Genomic DNA, 14,490 nt, shown 5'->3' on the forward strand with positions numbered 1-14,490 from the left:
ACTAAATGGGCTAACACATTCCTCTTCCCTTGTCTGTCTGTGAGTCATAGAACCTAGATTACCAACTACCTGTAATAGAGAAAATGGAATTATATAAAAAATGTGGGGGAAAGAAAAAATGGAATAACTCTACTCTTTTACAGGTACCAATGAAACACCAAGCATGTTAAAAATGAGAGCATATTTAGCTGATAAACTCAACATTACACTGTATAATCCAGAAGGCCTAGCCCTAAACATATATGTAAGTTGTTGGGTTTTTTTATTTCAGATAAAAATAAATATTTTGGACAAAAATGAGCATGAATCAAAGCTACATATCCAAACACCATTCAGCTCTGAGGAAGTTCTGATCTGAATACAAACTTCCTTTCCGTATAAAACCGAGATCCAAGCACACCCATTCATAGATCAGACCCATCTGTAATCTGAATAAACTGTCTTTTATACTTTATGACCATACCACATGTAGCCTTTAAAGGTGCTGATCCTTTAGGTAGTAAAGAAAGTATTTTGGCAGTTGTTTCACATATGATCCTTTTGACTATATTACTTTATAAGTTTTGTTCAAGACATTACCATCACTTATTTCACCAGCCTGTTGTATATGCAGTCACCAAGAAGTTCCTTTGGAAAAAATACTGATTACTAAATAAGGGCATATTTGATCTATCAATCTAATTTATTTTATCTATCTAATCTAATCTAATCTATCCATGAATTATGTTTTCTAAGCGGTTTTAGTAACCCTCTAAATTGCTCCTGGTATACGAAATTCTGGGTACAGTCTTTCAAAGCCACTTTTAAATATTTTGCCTAAACTTTTAAATATCAAAACTGCATATTAGAGCTGAGCAAAATTTGGAATTTCAGTTCCATCCCATAAGAAATTTTGGGGGAAGTTCTATGACTGGTATTATGCAAGAGGTCAAACTAAATGAGCACATAGGATGAAACTTTGAAATTTCTATTTTTTTTTGCTGAATGAAAATTCTGAAAATTTTCACTGCAGAAACTTCAAAATGTTTCATTTCAACATTTTTCATTGTTGACAGAATCAAAACATTTTGACATTTCTGAAAACTAAATGTTTCATTTTGTTTTGTTGAAATGACCCGAAAGCTTCTTTCAAGTCAGATCAACATTAAATTCATTTTCCTAGCTTAGTGAGCTGGATCCACATTGCATTGTGGGTTCTTTCAGGGAACCAGTCTAAAACTCCCATAAGGCCATGTTCTAGGGACATACAGTTTATATCTTGTATTAACTGATCTGAAGTTAAATGTTTTGGGGCAGTTCATTAAACAAAATATTCTAATTTTGGTTAAACTGAGTCCAAAAAAATGTCATTTCATTTTTTCTATGGAAAATCAAAAATATTGGCATAACTTTATTTTTGTTTTCAGTTGAAAAATAATTCTAATGGAAAATTCTCAAACAGCTCTCCTGCCTAGTACTCTAGCAGCCCTTGCTTCCAAAATGTTTTTTAAATAATTTTATTAAAATGAAGTAGCATTTTATTAAAAATATTCTTTGCATATTTTAACTTTTTTGCTTTCTTCTAAAGTTTTCAATAAATATATTAAAATAATATTAAGCACAGATTAAAGATTAAATTTTGAAAGATTTTGGTGTGTTTAGGAGAGTCTTACACTTTTCTTCTGCATAAAAGAGTATGGGCCAAATTCAGCCCAGGTGTAACTCCAATGAATTTATGGCCATTTATACTGGGGCTAAGATTAACACTTGGTTTTTCATTTAACTTCTTTCAGAAGTTAGATTGCCATTTCAAAACTAGGCCATTTATGGAAGCAGAAACCAACATTGGCATTTTCTAGTGAGGTATTCAGGGGACCAGTTATGGGCCCATTTCCTAGTAAATCTACTTAGAAATGCCACTTTCTGAGAGCAATCCACTCTGCATGTTTTGGAGCAGTAGAACCCATTTCCTCTGCCCCTTCAAAATGTAAAAAACACTCTATTTTGTCCTAGAGTGCTAATGGGATTGGGAACTACTCAGTCTTTTGATTTCCACATTAGCTATTCTGAAGTGGAATTGGAAGTAGGCAAGAGTATTCTGTTCCCTTTGCCCCCATGCTGTCCTGCTGCTGAGTCTTCTCTGATAATGAGGGAAATGAAGATGACCCTCTAGATTTTAGGAGCAACCTCTGGAGAAAACATGCGGTTTGCAGTGGCTTTCTTCATGGTCTGCTCCCCACCCCTTGCCAATTTTATGTTGATGCACACCACAATCAAGAAATCACACACTGTTAGAGGAAGATTGTCAGCACACTGATGGCCCCAATTAATCCCCTGCCCAACTGCATCTGCAAGCAAAATAGGTTTGTCCCTCACTAGTTGCTCTTACTTTTGCCAACTTTGCACGCAAAACTGCAAAAAACTTCAAGAAACCAGTTGAAAATGCTTTCTGTGCATGTTTCTGCTCAACGGGGCCTTCAATATGTATTTTCTTTAATTAAACAAATTTTGTTCTTAAAACAAGAGATCCATCAATGCTGTTCTGTTTTGTTTTCACAGGGGTCTGAGCTTTTTCATTTCAGGGTAGCAACTATTCCTGGAGTCTCCTTTTGTAATCTACTTGATGAATTTCAGGTACAGTAAATAGCCCATAATTTCAACAAATGTCACTTTAAAAAAATGATCATAGCATTTCAAATGAAAGACGAGAGCTGTCACAAAAGGTGTACTTGCTAAACTTGGATTTACACTTTTTGTAAAACAGGGATACTGCCCCCACATTCTGCCATTCATACAACTGGTCTTCCTCAGATGCGTCCCAGAGTCCAAATTTTCCACAGGATTTTGTGGAAGTTGCTGCGCCTTGCAGCTCTCCAAAGGAGGTATATAGGAGTTGCACGATGGCAGCCAGGGCCGGCTTCAAGGGTTTTGCCGCCCCAACCAGCCCCCCCGCCCCCCAAAAGCCACGATCACGATCTGCTGCAATTCAGCGGGAGGTCCTTCGCTCTGAGCGGGAGTGAGGGACCCTCCGCCGAATTGCCACCAAATACCTGAAAGTGCCGCCCCGCTCCGGAGTTGCCCCCCCAAGCACCTACTTGATAAGCTGGTGCCTGGAGCCGGCCCTGATGGCAGTTGAGGATGACCAGATTCCAAGTGACAGAGCAAATTAACAGGAAGTAGATACTGGCAATAAAAAGTGAGTTTCAACTTCCTTAAATAGCTGGCCATTCCATTTTTGGTGGTCGTAAGCCAGAGGAAGAAGGCAAGTATCAAATGGGAACAGTGTCCCATTCATACTAAGCCACTCTCTGCAGCAGGTATGGCACTCCTGCAGCTCTGTCCTGGCTCCCTGGTCAGTATGGTGCCTGGCCTACCCATTCCCAGAATTCACGCTTCAGAAGGGATTACAAAAGGCATGGAAAGTTAATGAATGCAAATTAATACAATCTCCAGTCCCCTTCCTGTAACCTTTGGGTGGGCCAGAGTTTACTTCATTGCCCTTCTTCAATGCCTAAAAACCCCAACTCTCATAGAAATGTAGCTGGAGACGCAGAGTTCAGTCTCTAAGGATTTTCAGCAAGGATTGCACAGGGTCAACCTCCCCACATTCAAGTTCCAAAAGGAACTAAAGAAATGAATTTAATTAAATAACTTTATAAAATCTTACTATAAAGAAACAATCTAATTTTTACAGCATAACATGGCTATTTTATAATCCACAGACATTATCTTCACAGTTATACATAAATATAAATAAAGAAAACAAATTGAGATCTGAACAGTAAAGTCCTCAAAAGCTTAGGTTCACCTACGTCTCCATTAGAGTTTTTGATCAACAAATTTATACACCCCTCCACTTGCTTATAGGAAAATTCAATTGGAATCCATATAGACCCTTCTGCTGCTGAAATCACTGTTAGCCAGTCAGCTAATTGGTTAACTAATCACTCAGTTAAGAATTAAAGAAAACCCTGTTACAAGAAAATACAAAACTAGAAATAACAAAATATAAATGACTCTTTTCCCTTTACTACATTTAAAGAAAAGTTGGTGAGTCATATTAGTTGGGACAATTTAGCTAGAACAGTTTAGCTAAAATCAAAACAACATTCAAAGCATACAACTAACATAGAAGTTATTTTCCCTCCCAATTTGCTATAATTAATTTTCTATACAATATAAATAAAATTTGCTGTAATTGACATTGCCCATGCTTCCCTATTAGAGGGTTAACAATACCACTAACCTGCTGCAAAATGCTTCAGAGTTAGGGACAACCGCCTGATTTCTGCTCCTGGACTCAGCTTCTGTCAACTCACACAGGGGACATGGCCCTTTGTAAAGCAGCTGCCCTGACTGCTTGCCCTCATGGAGTCTGACCCCATCAACATGGAACCTATTGGAGCATACCCAAAACTTCCACACCCAGATCCAGAAGCTTCTGGATGTGGAGTGCTAAATCTGCCAAGCAACAATGATCCAGACACTACTCACGTCTACCTCCCCCAATGAGTCTCTTAAAGAGATATCACCCTATTAGGCACATGGGTTACATTCCCGCTTGCTGATGTCCACATCTGCAGAGAGTTCTCCAAGTGGAATGCTGTTGCTGAGGTAGCTGACTCTTTTTCCATGTGGAGTGAAAGAGCTGCACATGCAGAGCGTCCCATTTATGTGCATAGTATTATTATTCATTATTTTATGTAACTACTACTACTAACAATAATAACACGTGAGTACTTCTATAGCACTTATCCATAGATCTCGAAGTACTTTAAGAAAAGGTCAGTATCATTATCCCCATTTTACAGAGGGGCAACATAGCACCTAGAGGTCCAAATCAGGATCAGAGCTCCATTATGCTGAGTGATATACAAATCCATAAAATAGATACATAATCCATAGTGAAAGAAGACAAGTGATATATTAAGGGTGGGGAGAGAGGGTGTATATGAGAGACTTGGACTTACACATGACTGGAATGTCGGGGAGAGAGGGTGTATATGAGAGACTTGGACTTACACATGACTGGAATGTCGGTATAGAAGGGTACAACTTACTCAGGAAGGACAGGCAGGGAAAAAAGGAAGGAAGTGTTACTTTGTATATCAAGGATATATACACTCAGACTGAGTTTGAGATGGAAGTAGGAGACAGACTTGTTGAAAGTCTCCGGGTAAGTGTAAAAGACGTTAAAGAAAACAACAAAGGTGATGTCATGTTAAGGGGCCTACTATAGACTACCTGTTCAGGAAAAAGAGGTGGATGAGGCTTTTTTTAAACAACTAACAAAATCATTCAAAGCACAGGACTTGGTGGTGATGAGGGATTTCAACTTCACAGACATCTGCATGGGAAAATAATACAGCAGGGCACAGATTATCCAACAAGTTCTTGGAATACACTGGAGACAATTTTTCATTTCAGAAGGTGGAGAAAGCAACTGGGGAAAGGCTGTACTAGATTTGATTTTGACAAATAGGGAGGAACTGGCTGAGAATTTGAAAGTGGAAGGCAGCTTGGGTGAAAGTGATCATGAAATGATAGAGTTCATGATTCTAAGGAGTGATAGGAGGGAAAACACCACAATAAAGATAATGGATTTCAAGAAGGCAGGCTTTAGCAAACTCAGAGAGTTGGTAGATAAGATCCTATGGGAAGCAAGTCTAAGGGGAAAAACAATTTGAGAGAGTAGTCACTTTTTCAAGGACACATTATTAAGGGTACAAGAGCAAACTATCCCGCTGGGCAGCAAAGATAGAAAGTATGGCAAGAGACCATCCTGGCTCTTCTAGCAGATCTTTAATTGTCTGAAACTCAAAGAAGAATCCTACAAAAAGTGAAAACTAGGTCAAATTACAAAGGATGAATACGAACACACAACACAAGGAAAATTAAAAAGGCCAAGGCACCAAATGAGATTAAACTAGCTAGAGATGTAAAGGGCAACAAGAAAAAATTCTACAAATACATTAGAAGCAAGAGAAAGACCAAGGACAGGGTAGGCATGTTACTCAATTAGTAGGGACAGACAATAACAGAAAATGTGGAAATAGCAGAAGTGCTAAATGACTTCTTTGTTTTAGTTTTCACCCAAAAGGATAGTAACAATTGGACATCTAACATAGTGAACATCAGTGAAAATGAGGTAAGATCTGAGGCTAAACTAGGGAAAGAACAAGTTAAAAATTACTTAGACAAGTTAGACGTCTTAAAGTCACTAGGTCCTGAGGAAATACATTTTAGCATGCTCAAGGAGCTAACTGAGGAGATATCTGAGCCATTAGCAATTATCTTTGAAAACTCATGAGATGAGAGAGATTCCAGATGACTGGAAGAAGGCAAATATAGTGCCAGTCTATAAAAGGGGGAATAAGGACAACCCAGAGAATTACAGACCAGTCATCTTAACTTCAGTATCTGGAAAGATAATGGAGAAAATAATCAAGCAATCAATTTGCGAACACCTAGAAAATAATAAGGTGATAAGGAACAGTCAGCATGGATTTGTCAAGAACAAATCATGTAAAACCAACCCAATAGCTTTCTTTGACAGGGTAACAAGCCTTGTGGATGGAGGGAAGTGGTAGATGTGGTATATCTTGGTTTTAGTAAGGCTTTTGATACTGTCTCGCATGACCTTCTCATAAACAAACTAGGGAAATGCAATGTAAATGGAGCTCCTATAAGGTGAGTGCATAACTAGTAGGACAACCATTCCCAGAGAGTAGTTATCAGTGGTTCACAGTCAAGCTGGAAGCCCATGTCAAATGGGGTCCCACTGGGTCCAGTTCTGTTCAATGTCTTTGTAAGCAGAGTCAGGATGAGCTCTACCATGACATCTGGTGGAAAGAATTTCAGAGAGTGTATTTGCATAGGCACGCCTACCCCATCCCATGCTGCCGAGCTGTGGGACTGCTTTGTGACAGAAATGACTCAACCTCAGTTGAGTGGTACTTGCTAGACAAGGGACATGGGTTCCAAAACCCAGTGAATTGAGAGAGGCTGGGGACAGGTATTTGTGCCTGGTGGTGCAGTCTCCTTGTGAAACCAGAAGCACCAGTTCCACCCCGTCCTCTCTCCACTGTGGAATATCAGAGTTGATTTTTTTATTCCCTCAAGAATCTAAATACAGGTTACTGAGCTGAACTCACTTTGGGCTAATGGTGCACTAGCACTGGGGCTCCCCTACTAAGAGCTGAGATCACTAAGAGCTGAAATCACTAAAGAGCTGAAATTACTGATCTGAGAGCACTGAGTACTGTGCTAACTAGTGGGGGAGCCTGAAGCTATACTGTGGAACAGAGCAGCTGGCGGAGTGGAGCAGTTGTGGGGACGGCTGGAGCGGATCACGGGACAGCTGGTGGCAGCAGAGCGGCTGGCAGAGCGGAGTAGCTGTGGGACGGGTGGAGCGGCCCACAGAGCGAGCGGAGCCGAGCAGTTTGCAGAGAGAACTGGAGCAGCTCATGGAGAAGAGCAGCTGGTGGAGCGGAGCAGTTTCTGAGGATGGCTGGAGGAGCAGAGTGGAGCGGCTGGTAAAGCGGAGCAGTTCGTGGAGAAGGCAGAAGCAGAACTCACGGAGAGGCAGGGCAGTTGGCCCCAGACCACGTAAGGTGCCCCTTTCTACCCAGGCTGGGGGGAGGGACCTCTACAGATAAACTCTCGAACTCTGGGGTGGCATTGACTAGAGACTTTTGGGTTGTTGGACTTTGGGGTGATTGGACTTAAAACCCTAAGGGGAAAAAGGACAGTGCCAAACGTACTTGGAGGTGGGTTTTTGTTTATGGTTTGTGTTATAACCCTGTTTGTGGTGTTTCTCCAATGGGATGCCGCATTGATTCCTTCCTTTATTAAAAAGATTTTGCTACACTCAGACTCCGTGCTTGCGAGAGGGGAAGTGGTATGTGAGTGTCCCAGGTCACTGGGTGGGGGCTTGAGCCGGTTATGCATTGTGTTACTGAAACGGAACCCCTGGATACTGAACCCGGCCCTTGTTGCTGCCAATTCAGAAGGGCAGAAGGGTTACATCTTCATTAATGATTTAGATAATGGCATAGAGAGTACACTTGTAAAGTTTGTGGTTGATGCCAAGATGGGAGGGGTTGCAACTGCTTTGGAGGATAGGATTAAAATTCAAAATGATCTGGACAAACTAGAGAAATGGCCTGAAATAAATAGGATGAAATTCAATAAGGACAAATGCAAAGTACACCATTTAGGAAGGAACAGTCAGTTACACACATACAAAATGGGAAATGACTAGCTAGGAAAGGAATCTGAGGTTATAGTGGATCACAGGCTAAATATGAGTCAACAGTGCAACACTGTTGCAAAAAAAGCAAACATCATTCTGGGATGTATTAGAAGGAATGTTGTAAGCAAGACACAAGAGGTAATTCTTCTGCTCTACTCCATGCTGATAAGGCCTCAACTGGAGTATTGTGTCCACTTCTGGGTGCCACATTTCAGGAAAGATGTGGACAAATTGGAGAAAGTCCATAGGAGAGAAAAAATTATTAAAGATCTAGAAAACATGACCTATGACGAAAGATTGACAAAAATGGGTTTGTTTAGTCTGGAAAAGAGAAAACTGAGGGGAGAGACATGATAACAGTTTTCAAGTACATAAAAGGGTACAAAGAAGAGGGTGAAACAATGTTCTAGTTAATCTCTGAGGATAGAACAAGAAGCTATAGGCTTAAACTGCAGCAAGAGCGGTTTAGGTTAGACATTAGGAAAATCTTCCTGATTGTCAGGGTAGTTAAGCACTGGAACAAATTGGTAAGGGAGGTTGTGGAATCTCCATCACTGGAGGTTTTTAAGAACAGTTTAGACAAATACCCATCAGAAATTGTCCTGGCTTGATGGCAGGGGACTGGACTAGATGACCTCTTGAGGTCCCTTCTAGTTCTACACTTCTATGATTCTGTAATTTCTACATAATTGTTTTTATTTACAAAAATACATTTCCTCACTCCATCTTCTCACTGTGCCTCTCCCCCAGCTTTGAACCTAGCTGTTCTGTGCTGAAATATTTGTTGTAGGTGTTGTGACAGAGATGGGTCTTGGAGAGAGATTTGTAAGAAGGGATGAGTAGTGGCTTTATGAATCAGCTTAGGAAGAGCATTCCCTGTTTAAAGAACAAAGTGTATAGACATCTGTCTGAGAAGCTGAATATGAGGCCTTGAAGCTGGCATCACCGGAAGAGCAGATGAGGCAGGGAGTGATGCAATCAGAGATCAGAGCAGATAGGTAGGGAGAGGGAGCTCCATAACTGGTCTTGATAGGAAGAACAAGAAACTTGAACTTGTACAGTGGCTGAGTGAGCATAGGTGCTGGAACTAGGAGTGCTGGGGGTGCTGCTGCACCCCCTGGCTTGAAGTGATTTCCATTAGAGACAGGGTTTACAGTTTGGTTCAGTGGTTCTCAGCACCCCCACTATACAAATTGTTCCAGCACTCCTGTAAGTGAGAGCCCCATGGTAGGAAGGATCCAAAGAAGGGATGATTATGTGGTCAAAGCCATGGCCAAGGAAGATGGACACCAGCAGTTGCTTTTTGTATAGACTGGAGGGGGTGCTGATTTGAGTATGAGGGAGGCCAGAGAAAAAGAGGTTGCAGTAGTGAACATGGAAAATGCTGAGAGCCTGGGTCAGAGCATTAGCGCAGAAAGAAATGTTCAGATTTTGGATGATGGAGGCAGTAGTGGCAGGGTTTGGACATAGCCTTGATGTGCAGGTCAAGAGAAAGGAAGGAATCAAAGATGACCCTTAGGTTAGTGAGCAATGAGGAGGCTGGTGGTGGTGGTGACTGTCAGGAAGAACGGGCAAAGCAGAGAAGGTTTCAGATCATGAGTACAATCTCTTGCTATGTTCCTAACACGGTTCAGTTCATGGCACTGCTTGATTAAGAACTAAGTTTTTAGGGCAGTTTTGCTGGTCTTCCAATACAGCTGCTAAGAGAACCAAAGCAATTTCAGTGATGGAAAACCCAGAAAGAAAGATTTTATTTACTAACCATAAATATGTGCTTGGATATTATGGTCATGAGTGTGTTAGAAATAGTTAGGTGGGCAGATTAGGTAGCAAGAGCTTTTATGTCTTTAAGAATTATAGTTAGGATTTGATAGGCATCAATGACATGTTGAAAAAATAGGTATTTTTCTTACAGCAAGATAGGTAACACATTGTAGAGTCCTAGTGTTGTCATGTCAAGATGTAATTTTACCTCTGTGTAGCTGGTCAAGATGAATCATAGGCTAAGCCAGGCCTGCACAACATACGGTCACCGGCCGCATGTGGCCCCTCTTGGGCTCACTGTGCAGCCTGCGGGGGGTGAGTAGGTGGGCTCACTGTGCAGGCCCCCCCCGGAGCGTCACTGCTGGAACAAAAGCTGTGCACAGCTCTCCCAGCTGCTTCTGCCTATGGCAACAAGAGACGCCGGCAGCAGGTTGAGGCAGCTGGCTGCTGCACGTCGGGGGGTAAGGGGGAGAAGGAGGCACACACTTGTTTTGCAGCCCTCCCCTCCCCCAGCACCCACCTGGAGGAGACGCCAAGGGGGCTTCAAACGGGAGACAGGATCATCTGCAGTGGACCTCACTCACCTGCTGGGCCTTCGGTGAGTGTTTGACCCTGTGATCCACCTGCCCCCCCCTCGCCCCCGCCAAGCCACCACTCCTGCAAACACTGGGCAAGGGGCAGCCCCATCCCCACCCCCAGTGAGGCTATGGTGAAGGGCAGCAGAGGAGGAAGGAAGCCACCTGTGATGGCAGTCCCCTCCCCCCAGCACCCACCATCCCCTCCCAGAGCCCACACCCCCTCTCCTGCCCCCAAACTCTGTCCCAGAGCCTGCACCCAGCCCTCTGCACTTCCTCCCAGAGCCTGCACCCCTCCATCCATCCTGCACCCCAACTCTGTGCCCCAGCCCAGAGCCTGCACCCAGCACCCAAACTCCATCCCAGAGCATGTACCCCAGACTCCATCCCAGAACCCAACATCTCAACTGTCCTACACCCCAATCCCCTGCCCCAACCCAGGGCCTGCACCCCAGACCACCTCCCCCCAACCAAACTCCCTAGCAGAGCCTTATGCAGGTTGGGGGCGAAGTTCAAGGGGGCGGGCTCTGAGCATTATGGGCACCACCAAAATTTCTACAAACCTGCTGCCCCTGATACTTGGGGTGCGGGGGTGAGGAGGTGAGCAGCAAGTCGATGGATGGAGGAGGGCATCCATTTTCAATATTTTAATTTTTGGTACTGCATTGATTGACTGCTGTGTGCATTAATATAGTGACCCCCTGGGTCTTTGAATAAGGCTTTATACTTGGGGGGAGTGAAGAGGGGAGTGGCGAGTCAGTGGCTGGAGGGGGGCAAATCTCCCAGATTCAAAATCTGGGACTGTGTCCGTTGGTCCCTTTTGCTGCTTTTCTCTGGGCTGGGGGGTGTCCCAATGCTGCAAAGGAAGGTGCTTGCTTCTAACCACAGAGGCCATCAGTATGTCTGCTCTTCTCTACTCATCCCACTTAACAAGTTTGATTGTCCGTGGTCTGGCTCCCGGCCCCTTTCCAAGAGTTGCAGCTGTCTAGAGAGGTGCCTGCCTTCCACGCCTTCCTCATTCACACCTCATTCATTCAACAGGGCATTTGATTCCACAGTAGGGGGATGATCTTATTCTACTTCTAGCAAAAAGACATTTTTCTTTTACCTTAATTATACGACCTTAGGGGCCCGCTATAACATATTACCAAGGTTCAATACAAAGTCATTTAAACGTTATACAAAAATGCGTAATGCAGAGAGTAATCTACAACTGCATTGATTGACTGCTGCATGCAGTAATATAGTGACCCCTGGCTCTTTGAATGAGGCTTTATACTTGGTGGCGGGGGAGGGGGGCGGGAGGCAAAGAGGCAAGCAGTAAGCCAGCAGGGGTTCTAAGAGCAGGCATGGGGGGTTCTGGCAGGGGAGGGAGAAGGTGAAAGGAGGAGAGGGGTGGGTGGTTGACTGACTAGGAGGGACGCAGCAAGCCGGCTGGTGGCTAGGGGATGAAGAGCGGTGTGATGGTGGGGCTGAGCAGGGAGGGGGCAGGTCCTATTTTACTGCTGTGATCTGATCACCCTATGCATGCCATTTCTTTCCCTCCCCCCACCTTCCTTTTCGGCCCACAGCTGTTTCGGTGGGGAGGCATTGGGGAAGGAGGGTTTGTTTCTGCTGGGCCAGGCGACACTGGGGTGAGGGGGGGGATGTTTCAGGGGGAGCTGGGCGGCACTGGGGAGGGGGGTATTTCAGCGGGGCTGGGGTGTTTCAGCCCTCAGCTGTTTTCTTTTGAGTAATATGGCCATTGCCGCTTTACGAATTGTGCAGGCCTGGGCTAAGCAGAATTTGTAAGAGGAAGCTGCTGATGAAGGAAAAGATAATGTAATATTTAGCCAAGGAAACCATTTTTATGAGAGATAAGTGTAAAGAACTATTAGATTCGGAGGGATAGCTCAGTGGTTTGCGCATTGGCTTGCTCAACCCAGGATTGCAAGTTCAATCCTTGAGGGGGCTATGTGGGGATTGGTCCTGCTTTGAGCAGACGGTTGGACTAGATGATCTCCTGAGGTCCCTTCCAACCCTAATAATCTATGATTCTAAGACAGACAGTTTCACAACTTCAAAGATCTTAACTAACTAGTGAAGGTTGAAAGCATGGAGTTTTATGTGAAAGGATTGCTGGGTTTTTAAAAAAAGTGTAGACTCTTTTTTCACTGAAGCAATTGCTAGAATATATTTACAGCCATAGCCATGGCAAATTGCATTCATTAAAACAGTGGTTTTCAAACTTTTTCTCTGGCAACCCAGTTGAAGAAAATTGTTGATGCCTGTGAACCAATGGGGATGAGGGGTTTGGGGTGTGGGAGGGGCTCAGGGCTCGGGCAGAGGGTTGGGGTGCGGGGGTGAGGTCTGCGGGGTGGGGCCAGGCATGAGGGGTTCAGGGTGCAGGGAGGGGACTCTGGGTTGGGGGAGGCCACAGGGCTGGGGCATGGGGTTGGGGCGCAGACTTACTTCGGGCAGCTCCCAGTCAGCAGTGCAGCAGGAGTGCTATGGCAGGCTTCCTGCCTGTCCTAGCACCATGGACCGCACTGCACCCCAGAAGCGGCCAGCAGCAGGTCCAACTCTTAGGCAGAGGCCCACAAGTGGCTCGGTGCAGCTCTCACACGCAGACACTGCCCCCCTCCAGCTCCCATTAGCCAGGAACCAGTCAATGGGAGTGTGGTGCCAGTGCTCAGGGCAGGGGCAGCCTCTTGGAGCCCCATGGCCCCCCACCTAGGAGCTGGACCTGCTGCTGACCACTTCCAGGGCACAGTGCGGTGTCAGAACAGGCAGGAACTAGCCTGCCTTAGCCAGGCAGCACTGCTGATGGGACTTTTAACAGCCCAGTAGGCGGTGCTGACCAGAGCTGCCGCAACCCAGTGCCTTACGTTCCACGACTCAGTACTGGGACGCAACCCACAGTTTGAAAACCACTGCATTAAAGGACATTATGGTCCTTAAAATAATATCTAAAATCAGTGTTCTCTGTAGGAGAAAAGTATTTCCTTTTATATTGTACAAAAGACTGTCCTGAGTATAACAAATGCAAAATAATGGTTCATAAAAAATGATAGTCTAGAGTATACTAACCAAACTCATCTCTGGTATAACTTCTTTTGTGGAGTCATACCAGGAATGAATCAGACCCAGTAAACCTTCTGTGAAGCCAATCCGGGTTTGTTAATACATCAAAGTAAGAAGGCATGTGCATAATCTGAAGTTAGACCAGTTTTATATAGTTCAAAATATTATATCTGAACTGTTTAGTTGTCTAATTTAATCCCCAACATTGGTCCCATTGAAGCAATGGCAAAACTTCTGCTGATTTCAATGGAGCAGAACTGGGTCCTATGATTGTCAGCTCCCGAGGAAGAGAATCTCCCTTTTCTTTCTCTTTGTTGAGCACACTAACAGTATTAAGAAATAATCAATAGGACATGTTAAAACTTTGATATAGTATTTTAGTAGTTAAATTAAGACAATATAAGGATATGTTAAATGTTTTCTGTTGCAGATTTATGTTGATGAAGCTCCTTTGGCTTTCCCAGGACAATATCTTGTTAGCACAGTAACAGCTGTATTAGTAGGAGGCATCATCTTTGTCATATTTATGATGCAAATATATGAAATAAACATATGGAACAAAGTGAAAAGTAAAGTGAGGAAAAAGAACAAAGTATCGGTGTCTGAAACTTCAGCAACAGTTACTTCTACTTCTTCCTAGGTTGGACAACCACACTTCTAAATGAAATACAAGGTGACACCCAATAGCAAGTTATTCCATCCCCCTTTATTAAATCTATCTCTTACCTACATTTCTCAAGACATACGTTGAAAGTAATTCCTATTTAATATTGTTACCTTTTCTATCTTCCTTCACTGATATTTTTACATATGTAATTTTTCCATCAGGATTTGGTTTCTTTATAAATGTATGTA

At 43.6% G+C, this 14,490-nt stretch overlaps 1 protein-coding gene across 1 annotated transcript in view; it reads left to right on the forward strand.

Annotated features, from left to right (window-relative positions):
* Positions 1-14,275, forward strand: part of CATSPERB (cation channel sperm associated auxiliary subunit beta) — an 85,661-nt gene extending 71,386 nt beyond the window's left edge. The window contains exons 28-30 of the mRNA XM_030559495.1: positions 144-244; positions 2,539-2,613; positions 14,066-14,275. Coding sequence (XP_030415355.1) covers positions 144-244; positions 2,539-2,613; positions 14,066-14,275 — 386 coding nt within the window. The remainder of the gene's footprint in view (positions 1-143; positions 245-2,538; positions 2,614-14,065) is intronic.
* Positions 14,276-14,490: the final 215 nt, after the last annotated feature.

The sequence above is a fragment of the Gopherus evgoodei genome, chromosome 4 (genome assembly GCF_007399415.2).
Source record: "Gopherus evgoodei ecotype Sinaloan lineage chromosome 4, rGopEvg1_v1.p, whole genome shotgun sequence".
Classification (NCBI taxonomy): domain Eukaryota; kingdom Metazoa; phylum Chordata; order Testudines; family Testudinidae; genus Gopherus; species Gopherus evgoodei.